This window comes from Cibotium barometz, chromosome 5 (genome assembly GCF_041138505.1).
Source record: "Cibotium barometz isolate CiBa-2024 chromosome 5, ASM4113850v1, whole genome shotgun sequence".
NCBI classification, from domain to species: Eukaryota; Viridiplantae; Streptophyta; class Polypodiopsida; order Cyatheales; family Cibotiaceae; genus Cibotium; species Cibotium barometz.
Window position 1 is genome coordinate 8,136,198 of NC_141050.1, and position 11,897 is coordinate 8,148,094.

At 38.5% G+C, this 11,897-nt stretch overlaps 1 protein-coding gene across 3 annotated transcripts; it reads left to right on the forward strand.

Annotated features, from left to right (window-relative positions):
- The first annotated feature begins 379 nt into the window (after window positions 1–379).
- Window positions 380–5,716, forward strand: LOC147638014 (putative protein S-acyltransferase 22). Of its 3 annotated transcripts, none has more exons than XM_086797434.1 (11): window positions 380–510; window positions 624–798; window positions 1,098–1,158; window positions 1,320–1,433; window positions 1,682–2,017; window positions 2,115–2,183; window positions 2,333–2,404; window positions 3,482–3,610; window positions 3,684–3,764; window positions 3,860–4,048; window positions 4,213–5,716. In XM_086797434.1, the coding sequence occupies exons 3-11, from the start codon at window positions 1,117–1,119 to the stop codon at window positions 4,954–4,956; spliced, it is 1,776 nt and encodes a 591-aa protein (XP_086653560.1). In that variant the 5' UTR covers window positions 380–510; window positions 624–798; window positions 1,098–1,116; the 3' UTR covers window positions 4,957–5,716. The 3 variants fall into 3 exon arrangements, with proteins under 3 accessions (XP_086653560.1, XP_086653570.1, XP_086653564.1); XM_086797444.1 differs by having other exon boundaries at window positions 4,216–5,716; XM_086797438.1 differs by lacking the exon at window positions 624–798 and having other exon boundaries at window positions 406–510.
- The last annotated feature ends 6,181 nt before the right edge of the window (window positions 5,717–11,897 follow it).

An 11,897-nucleotide genomic window follows, 5' to 3' on the forward strand; every position in this document is an offset into this window, starting at 1 on the left:
TCTACCTGTCCTCCAATTCTTACCACGTGGCGATACTGAGATAATATAGAGACAAGGCAGGTTTGTTTATATAGAGAAGAGAAGAAGATAAAATTAGTGGATGTCATTAAAAAAGCTCGAAAAGGCTAATAACGTTCCCCTTTTTTTAAAGTTGTAATTTGCGAAAATTAATAAGTTACTTTCTTGCTTACGTCATTGACAAAAAGTATAAAACCGCGGAAAAACTGGCAAAAAAAATATCTAAAAAGTATGTAGATTCAATAAATTAATCCCCAAGATGACTTCAGAATCTTGGTTCAGTTACGAATTAAATTAGTCAAAGATTAAAGATGAGGGAAATTAATGCGAAGTAAAAGTTATTGAAATGACTGTGTAAACAGTAGAGGTAGCCATAGCCATAGGCTCCATAGCCAAACCTCATCTCAGTTCTTTTTTGTTTTGTTTTGTTTGGACCAGTCGGAACAGCAACGGCCAGTTGCGGGAACCACGCTCACGAACTTCTCTTCTCAAGTACGTTTCTTCTCTCTTTTCTCTGCCCTGAAGCTCTCGCCATGCCAAACCCTAATCCTTTTGACGCACTTAGAGAATCGCCGTAACTGTCTTCCTTTACCGCCTCTGCACAGGAATTTTAACCTGCATTGTTCAACTGGAAACTCCAATCAAATCAGACTTCTCGTCATTTCGGTGCAAGTTAAGCTAGCTTAAGAAATGTACCAGTAAATTTTATGCTACAGATTTGATTGCTGTCAATATTCATTGCTGCTGCTAGAAGCTCATAAAGGGGAGAATCAAAACCTGGTGAGAATCGAGACGCGTACGAAACCCTAATTATTAAGCATAGCATTTCAGCGAATCTGTTCTGCACAGATAATCAAGCAGACGTTGGCGCAGCGTGTCCTTGGCCTTAATTTTGTTAGGAGTCTGTTGAGCTTTAAATTTCAGAAATTTGTTTGTTTGTTTTTTTGTGTCCTTGTCATTTCCCAAAGTTTCTTCTATTGTGTTCTTGTTCGTGTTTGTTTGTTAGGTTGGATATATTCCAACCTTATAAAGGTCTTGTCAAGCTCTTGGCCTGATCTAACAGGCAAGCTTCTTTCTAGATAATTTGCAAAAGGCACCATGAGGCGTCACGGATGGCAGCTCCCTTACCATCCCCTCCAGGTATTTTCTGCTACAAAACAGTGAAATTTTCAAGCTTTTTTTTCTTCAAGACTTTTGCTTGTTCGCTGTCTAGATATGGTTTTTCCTAGTTCACTATCAAGAACATGGCATGGAGTTTTGAAAGCAGAAGATGTCACATTTTGGCCCCGTCTTCCTTGCAGATTGTCGCTGTTGCGGTATTCTTGGCCCTGGTGTTGGCCTTCTATGTCTTCTTCATACCATTTGTCGGATCCAAGATTCTAGAGATTGTTGTCATCGTTTTGTATTCTCCCATGGTATGTGATATCACCTCATCTCATAACTCTTGTGGATGATTCTAGCTTGATTGTGCATGCATCATGCTTCTAAGGATGATGTAGTGGCCCTCTTAACCCATTGTATAAGCATGGCGTTGTGAAAACGTAAATATTATGTTCAACATGCCTGGAATTTAACATTGCATTTGCCATTAGTAGATAATCTGATCTCTCTAGGCCCAAGGCTTCAAGGAGATCATTTTTAACACTTTGTCCATACATTTCAGGTGGTTGTAGTCTTCGCCCTGTACGTTTGGTGTGTGGCAATTAATCCAGCGGATGGAGGACTGCTCAATTCCAAGAAATGCAATGCACCATCATGTTCAAAAAGCATATCTTCTAGGGTGGATGGAATAGAGCTTGAACTTGCCTTAGGAAATGGGGCAGATAGATGCTCAACTTTGGAGGCGGCTGAAGCTGAGAAATCGAATAAACAGGAGCATTTAAGTTCTTGTTGGTCCTGTGCCTTCCTTGCTTTGATTCAAAGCTATCTGTGCAAGTCAGAAACAAACACGTCTTTGGACGCAGTTGACATGCTTTACTGCAGCTTGTGTAAAGTTGAGGTAAGGATCCTACAAGGTCCTTGAATGCTCATCAGTTGGAGTGCTTGCAAGTTGAAAACATTTGGAATCTGAAAAGGAGTCTGATTGTCTCTGGCAGATCTCCAAGGATAGTAAACACTGCCGAGTCTGTGACAAGTGCATAGATGGCTTTGATCATCACTGCCGAGTAAGTCTCTGCTTGCCTTTTGAAGAGCCTCGTATCTCGATGAAATTTATAATGTTTTTTATTGGCTTTTTTTGTCCATGGCTGAACCTTTTGAACGTGTGCGGCCCCTCTAACCAGTATCAGGAAGATCTGATGAGTTATTTTTGCAGTGGTTGAACAATTGTATTGGTAGGAAGAACTACAAGGATTTTGTGGCACTCGTGGTTTCAGGAATTGCCATGGTAATTGGTTCAGACCATGCAAGCTTTCTTTTGAATGCTGGAAAACTAACCTTAATTCAACCAAAACAAGGCTGGACTCTCTCCAAATTCATTTAATCTGCATGGGCTGAGGGAAGCTAAATGGGGGCTGGTTTGTCTGTGTGAACAAGCTAAGAATTATGTAATGGCACAGTGTTGGTTTGGAAGGCTGAAATGCTTGCATGATCTGTTGGCTTGCAAACATTTCATTGTGTGCTCGGACTTATTCAAAGTTTGGGCTTAGGCACGGCGGCTTATATGTCTGCGCTCCTTGGGATGCGAAGTCCAGAATGAAATCCAAGGCTCACTGGGAATTAGTTCGGAGTCCTTATTGGAGTAAATACACCTGAGCATGAAGCCTCCAGGCCATAGAGCTTATTGGATTATGATAAAGTGAATACGCCTGAGTATAAAGCCTCCAGGCCGTAGACCACCTTGCCCATAGATGACTAAACCGATGTGTCCCATACCTCTCAGCAATCCAGCATCGGCATCTAGGACCCACTCACTTTATTGGATTTGTTGGTCTCGTTCAGCAATCCCCTATCTGTGTCTAGGCCCTAGGGTCTCGACTAAACCCACACACTATTCGCTCCATGCTAAGTCATGAGCCCAGCCACTCACTTGTATAGGACCTAGCGACTACAAATAGGCATTCTTGGAATCATTAAGTAACTCTCCAATAGCCAACTGCCAATCCATGTTACACCTCACAGTACCCATGGAGAACTAGCCATACCCCATAGCCATTCCATGCCAAGGATGTAACAGCAGGGGCTAATGCTGTCTCATGAGTTGACCAAAGCGGTTTGTTAAACATGGATCTATGAAATGCAGAATTGTACTAAGAAGGCTCTTGATTAGTTATCAACGTGGCCAGAGGGGTCCCCTTTTCTATTCCATCACCGGCATGACATTTTCTGGGGTGTAGGTTACACCCAAAACTATCATAGTGCATGTTTTATAGCACTGAATAGAGGTGTGCTTTCAAGAGCAAGGTGTGGATGACTAAACTTCACATTATTGACAAGTTTTCCCAATGTCGTCGTGGCTTTGCAGCTCATCCTGCAGTGGTCAGTTGGATTATGGGTGCTGGTACACTGTTTCCTAAGCCTCTCTCGTTTTGAGAGTGTGATTGCTTCGAAACTGGGGAGCAGTTTTTCAACTGTTGCATACATCATTGTGGTGGTAAGTACGGCTGGAGGCATTTATTATCTCTTATCACATGCAGGTTTGTCCTCAAATATTCAAATTCTTGCAGGCAGTGTGTACACTTTTGGCCATGGCAGCAACTTACCCACTTGGTCAACTTTTCTTCTTTCACATCCTACTTATGAAGAAGGTGATTCTGTGTGATTTGTTCAAGCTCATAATTTCGAAATTGTACGAAGTCTTTTCATTAAGAATCTGAATGATTTTGTAATCATGTCATGGCAGGGGATTAGTACGTATAATTACATCATTGCGACAAGGGAGCAAGATAAGAAAGGCACGAGTGAGGCTACCCGGAGCCCTCTTACTTCACCAGTGAGCTCTGTTGAAACAGTTCACAGTGGTGGCAGCTCAGCTGGAGCTTTACAAGGAAGAGCTTGGTGCACACCTCCGAGACTTTTCGTGGGCCATGAGGTGTTTCTTCTATCTGTGAGTTTGAAAGCACGTCCGCGTGCATGCACCCGTGTGTGTGTGTGTGTGTATGTGTGTGTGTGTGTGTGTGTGTGTGAGAGAGAGAGAGAGAGAGAGAGAGAGAGAGAGCATGACCACATTGTTGATGGAAGTGATAATTATTGCAGCAGCAAGGTAGTTGTTATCCACCTGAAAGGTCTTTTTCAGTGAAGAACATCAGCTCAGGTCCGCCTTCAAGACCAGAATTCAAAAGGAAAAAACCACTGAAATTAAGCCCATGCGTTTCAGATTCTCTAAGCAAAGATCATGTTTTACGTGCTACGGCAATAGCCAAAAAGAAATCATCTATCTTACCACCAGTGGCTTCTTCCAATGAGAAAACGGTGGTGGCAGATGCTAGTAGCAGCATTAGCTGGAGTAGAGATGCTAGCACAGAGTTCATTCCTTCTCTGGCTGATAGGAGTGCTAGCAGGAGAGCAGCTGAGGGACATGTAAACTTCGCAGATTACTTTGCTCCAGTGAGTTTTATGGAACGTGGAAAGTTCCCTATTATGTCTTTTGATGACAGTGGAAATGATTTGGGTGATGTGATGCAATTTTCAAGAAGAGCTAGGAAGACACTTAATCCCTTGCAGATGGAGGCAATGAATGCATTCAAAACAAGTCATGCATTCTCTACTAGTGGAACGACTGTCTCGTCACCTGGGAGCATTGGAGCTTCTTCTGAGCCTCGACATTCTCCAGCCAATCAGCTGGATGTATTTGAGCTTCCGCATCCCTCAGTCATCCGAACAGACTGGCAATATAATGTACAAGGAAGTGGGAGTCTATGTGACACTGATGGGGATCTAAGTTCCCCTTGCACTCCTATTAAGCAGGTGGTTTATGCTGCACATGAAGGGAGCCTATAAAGTTTTTGGTTGGGAAATTTCAGATGCGAACTCAAAAAGACTGATGAAACAAAGAAATGTTAAAATGTGGAGATTAAGCCGGGAGCGTCATTGCAGGTCCTAGCAAATTGTCTGGACCATGGATGAGTTCCCTCTAGGGACGTGCTGTTTTGTCATGGCAGGCCTCATGTGGCCACTGGTTTGCAAGCACAAAGCCGAGTAAATAGTGTACTACTGTATGCCGGCATTTTTGTTCAAATGGTCAGATCTAGTGTTGACATGAGGAGCTTTGATTGGCACACATTCAGGGGGTTAAAAAACAAGTTGTACAGCCTTTGGCTTGTGTGCGCACTCAAGTGGATGCACCACTGTCAGCATTCTTGTTGCAAGGGCTGTGCAGAAATAACATCGGTCTTTTGGCTCACAAGTGTCAACAGTATCTGGTTTACTCCTGTAAACACTTTTCTCTAGAGGGCTTCCATTAACAGTGTAGCTGCTGTGACCTGTCTTCAAGCCTGCAATCATCACCACAAGGGGGAAAATATTTGAGATGGCATTAATCTTCTGCAACCCGCAACATCAAGATGCATGCTATGCGCCACTATCAAATCTTGGACTTGGACAAATAGAAGCCATTTGAGACCACATGGCAAAGAGTCGAGACTGCCATTCCAGGTTCTGGCCCCTATGGTACCACACTTGGAATCACTTGTGTATTTAATAATTATGACAGATTGATTCTTTTACGCGTATGCATGCAAATATTTGATAGCGTTTCCGTCATTCATCTTATAGAAGATATACTTTTGTGTGTTACATTAAATGAGAGTAGAAAACTCATGAAATTTAATCTACTTCTAGGTTATCTATACAGGATTAACGACAACCCCACCTCCCTCCACGTGGGCAAAGGAGGTGGGGCTAATTCAAAATAACCACTCCTCCTGCAAGCGTGAGGAGTCAAATCTCACATCTTCCAATGCAATTTTGAATTTGAATCTAAGATCTCATCTCACATCTTTCAATGAAATTTTTGTATACATGCTTACATACCTATAGATACACACACTTATATATATTATGTATATAGGTGTATCTATAGGTATGTAAGCATGTATATATAAATAGTGTGCATGTGTGTGTGTGTGTGAGAGAGAGAGAGAGAGAGAGAGATTACATGTAAGATGCATTTATTTGAGAGTGAGCACACCTCACCACTCATCCCTACCATTAAAATTTAATCTAAAATTTAGTTAATTAAAATTATATATGTGTGTATAAATCTATTTAAGTGTGTCTGAGAGAGAGAGAGAGAGAGAGTGTGTGTGTGCGTGAAGAGAGAGTGTGTGCATGAGAGAGAGACTGAGAATTTTTATGTAAGAGATAGTTCGTGTGGGAGGAGATAGTGTGTGTTTTCATTAGTGTATGTGCAGGGGGTGTGTGTGTGTGTGTGTGTGAGAGAGAGAGAGAGAGAGAGAGACGACAGATATTTTTTACGTAGGAGATAGTTTGTGTGGGAGGAGAGAGTGTGCGTTCAGATTAGTGTATGTGCGGTGTGTACATGTGTGTGTGTGTGTGAGTGTGAGAGAGAGAGAGAGAGAGAGAGAGTATATGCATGCATGTGCGTACATCTGCATCTATGTGTAGAATGTGCTTGAGAGAGAGTGAGATGGGACAGACATGGAGAGAGAGAGAGAGAGAGAGAGAGAGAGATGTAATGAGGGAGGGTGAAAAGAGAGAGAAAGAGAGAGAATAAAAAGTATCTTTTAATAAAATATAAATTAAATAGAAAACATATATGTATATGTGTATACATGTGTGTATGTTTATATATATATATATATATGTTTGTGTGTGTGTGTGTGTGTTTAGAGTGTGTGTATGATATATCTATCTATATATTTAAAAGTGACCACAACTTATCACCCATCTCCGCACATTAAAATTTAATCAAAATTAATTAAAATTATGTCGATGTTTGTATTTATATTTTTAAATACAGAGAGAGAGAGAGAGAGAGAGAGAGAGAGAGAGAGAGAGAGCGCTTCTATGTGTGGGAGAGTGTAAGAAGAGAGAGAGAGTGTGCATGTGTGTGTGTGTGTGTGTGAGAGAGAGAGAGAGAGAGAGAGAGAGAGATCAGGTATGTATATCTTTGTGCATGTGAGAGAGAGAGAGAGAGTTTCAACATTTGAGAGTGTGTGTACGTGACAGAGAGGGAGAGGGTCGTGCATGTGCATGTGCATGTGTGTGTGTGTGAGAGAGAGAGAGAGATGGTTGTAGAGAGGGAATAGTTCTTTTCTGGAACCTTGGTCGGCCGCGCAGCAATGCGCGGGTGCAATACTAGTACAAAATAAAAGGAGAGTGGCCCTCCCTCCACGTGGACAAAGGAGGAGGCCTTTGGTAAAAAGTAAGAAATTTGGCCATTTTGAATTCTTGGAAGTGGAGACCAAAAAGCGTGAACTTCACCACGTGCCCAAAAGCGTGAACGTCACACTCTGACGTCTGGTCACGCTTGTGCGTCTAGTTCCAAGAATCGCGCTTTGTTTGTTGCTCTAGTTCCAGTCATCATCAGCTCCAGGCTCGCGGGTCCACTGCTTCAGTCGTCAGCTCCACGCATTTCGCCAACTCTGCTCGAACTCACGATACTCCAGTCAGTCAGCTGCTCCACGCATTCCGCCTGTTGCTCTAGCTCACGATGCTCTGTTGCCTCCTCCAGTCCAGCATGTTGTGAGCAACACCAGCTCACTCCTCCACGCTCCACGTTGGTCTCACGCTCGCGTTCTTAGCTCCACGTTGGTCTTCTGCTCCAAGTTTAAATCCTTTAATTAAAGGTGTTTTTTAAAAAATATCGTTTATTTTGTTTATACACACACACACACACACACACACACACACACACATAGAGAGAGAGTGTAAAATGATTTTGGATTTTTTTTAATAAAAAAATGATTTGTTTTATTTTAAATAAAAGAAATATTTTTTAATTTATAATTATATATTTATATATATATTCCAAATATGTATATATATATATATGTGTGTGTGTGTATATATTTGTATATACATATATTTATGTTTATATATGTACGTACATATATATATATATGTGTGTGTGTGTGTGTGTGTGTATACGTATATTTATGTTTACGTACGTACATACATACATACATACATATGTACGTATGCATGTATGTATGTATGTAGATATAATGTTTTATGTATCAATAAAAACCTATATCTATTCATGTGGATACCTTTTTAACATTCATTTATGTTTTTTTAAAAGTAAAATAGAGAATAAATTTTTATATAGAGAGAAATAGAGGAGATTTGAGAGGTTTCATGATTCATGATTATATAGAATAAAATATATAATGTCTTGATGTGTTATTATTATGTGTTAATATTATTTGAAAAGAATTTCTTTGTGGGAGGGGAGGAGAGAGAGAGAGAGAGAGAGAGAGAGAGAGAGGGAGATTTTATTAGCATCTATAGAAGACTCAATGGGTCTATGAGCTTGCTAAGATGATTAGCTTTGCCGGCAAGTAATTTCGTTTGTCCTGCAACATAGACCTACTAGAACTTTTGAGCCGACTACTTAGATTACCACTTAGGACATAAAAGAATACCGGATCAAAGAAATAATTTTTTCACTTAAACGTAGTTGGGTCTTTATCTATTCTACATAGTTATGATTTGGTTTGTGATTCATCGTTTGGATTATTTTTACAACCCATAATTTCTTATAGATTTAATAAAATTATAAAATATTTCATTAATATATTTCTTAATGATGTAATATAGATAGCGAGGAAGTCATTGTGAAGTGTTCCATGGAAGTTGAGGATAAAAGCCATCGTGTCGAGTATTCAGAACCTAAACAATCCATGGTAAGAGTAGATAATGAGTAGGCTTAACGAATAATGCATGCTTTTAAGCAATACCAAAGGAAACTAAAAACCTCTACTAAGTGGGTGCGACGTAACGATGGTAAGAAGACTCGAAATGGAAAGAACATAATAAACTTAACATCAAAGAATATACTCCATTTGGTCAATGGCACAAACTCTCATGTGTTAAATGTGGAGAGCTTGATTGCTGATCTTAGTCAGTGCATAAGCAATCATGAACGTGGAAAAAGCAGTTCAACTCGAGAATCGGTTTGTGCCATCGTAAGTGGCAATCACTAGATCAAGGATATTGTCGAAGCTATCTACCTCCACGTAATAGATACATGTGGTGGTTTCGGAGAAGCACACCTTTGTGATGTTGGTTTCGAAAGACAATTGATGTTATAAAAGAGCAACAAGACAAGTTAAGTGTCCATGTTGATAGCCTTGGAATGGAAGTATCAAGTCTTAAAGTAACATTGAATAGGTTTGGGGATTTACTTACCAAAATGAGTCGTAGATTACAAATACGTGGAATGTAATTATTCATTTGGTTTGCCAATTGGAAGTTGATCTTATGATCCTTTTATAATGCTTATGATACTATTATCTTTTTGTAACTTTGGGCTCTAAGTACTGGAATGATAATGATGGTCCTTTTTGTCTCTTAGATACCATGGAGAGAGAGAGAGAGAGAGAGAGAGAGAGAGAGAGAGAGAGAGAGATTTATATATGCGGATATAATCTCTTAGTATTTATATGGAGATTATAGAGAATTTATCTTTTAATGTTTTTTAAAATAAAAAAATCTCTTTTTATGGTTTTTTGTCTCTTATATGTACATGGGGGGGAGAAGAGAGAGAGAAGTATATATGTAATGTTTTAGGATTATAGATTTTGTGTGTTATTTTTATATATGTAAGTTTTAAGGATTAGGAACCATAGATTTTGACAAATGGAAAAATGTGAAATAAACTTAAGGCGGTGGGAAGAGCTCTCATATGTTCTACTTTGTGGATCAATGTAAGTACTTTAGCTTTTCATAGGACCAACATATTGTTGATTTATCGCATTGTTTGGGTATTCCTTGGTCTTTTGAGGTAAGCTACCAAAACTTTGCTTTATTTTTGTTTTTCTTCTTAATTGTATGTTTATTTTTAGACTTTATTATTTTTAAATACGAATAGTTCGATATAGTTTGATAAGAGCATAAAGATTTTTATGCTCATGAGAAAAGATGAAACTTGGGAAAGATCAAATAGATTGATGACATATACCTACCTACATACAAGCACAATCTTCACAAAAATAGGTGCCAATATACGATGCGAGTTATGTATGTATGTATATGTAATACATGTTATTTTTAGTAATCCAATAATCCATGCTTTAAGTTTAGGGCATGAGTGAGAGGAATGGATATATATATATATATATATATATATATATATATATATATATATATATATATATATATAGAGAGAGAGAGAGAGAGAGAGAGAGAGAGAGAGAGAGAGAGAGAGAGAGAGAGAGAGAGCTTTATAATCCCTTAGTATGTATGTGAAGATTGGAGAAAATCTCATAAGGGATTGTACATGACCAAGCATAAATATGTAGAATGCAAGTTATGTATGTATGTGTATACATGTTATGTTATGTTATACATGTTATGTGTATAACATAACATGTATGTGTATACATGTTATGTTATGTTATACATGTTATGTTATACATGTATGTGTATACATGTTATGTTTTTCATGTTATTTTTAGTAATCCAATAATCCATGATTTAAGTTTAGGGCACACTGATTTTGGGGCTTTACTTACCAAAATGAGTCGTAGATTGCAAACACGTGGAATGTAATTATTCATTTGGTTTGCCGATTGGGAGTTGATCTTATGATCCTTTTGTAATGCTTATGACACTATTATCTTTTTGTAACTTTGGGCTCTAAGTACTAGAATGATCTTATGATCCTTTTGTAATGCCTATGACACTATTATCTTTTTGTAACTTTGGGCTCTAAGTACTAGATTGATAATGATGGTCCTTTTTGTCTCTCAGATACCATGGCGAGCGAACGAGTGAGAGAGAGAGAGAGAGAGAGAGAGAGAGATTTATATATGTGGATATAATCTCTTAGTGTTTATATGGAGATTATAGAGAATTTCTCTTTTAATGGTTTTTTTATAGAAATTCCTCTTTTTATGGTTTTTTGTCTCTTATATGTACATGGGGGGGGAGAGAGAGAGATTTCTAAGCTTGGTTTGGTCGTATATGTATATTAAAAGACATTGGATGCTAATTTTATAATGTTTTTGTAGTATTTGTGACACTGCTATTATCTTTTTATAAGTATATATGTAATGTTTTAAGATTATAGATTTTGTGTGTTATTTTTATATATGTAAGTTTTAAGGATCAGAAACCATAGATTTTGACAAATGGAAAAATGTGAAATGAAGTTAAGAGGGTGGAAAGAGCTCTCATATGTTCTACTTTGTGGATCAATGTAGGTAGGTACTTTAGCTTTTCATAGGGTTGGCATATTGTTGATTTGTCGCATAGTTTGGGTCTGCCTTGGTCTTTTGAGGTAAGCTACCAAAACTTTGCTTTATTTTTATTTTTCTTTTTAATTGTTTTTTTGGACTTTATGATTTTTAAATACGAATAGTTTGGTATAGTTTGATAAGAGCATAAGGATTTTTATGCTCATGAGAAAAGAAACTTGGCAAAGATCAAATAGGTTTATGACATATACCTACCTACATACAAGCACACTCTTCACAAAAATAGGTGCCAATAAAAAGGTACCATCACTTCATTGCTAGAAATAGGATCTCTTATAATGCGACTAGAAGAGTAAATGAGGGTAATGCAATTACAATGTCTTCCTTTTCTACCCATGAAGAGAGAGAAGTGCCATGTGCTAATACAATAAGAAGGGAGAGTATTAGAGAAATTCCCTCTTATGTATATGATAAAAGAAAGGAAGGGATTTTGTCTATCCTCCATGAACTAACTCCCGCCCATACAAGGTATACAGCAGCTACTTGGCCTTTGGTATA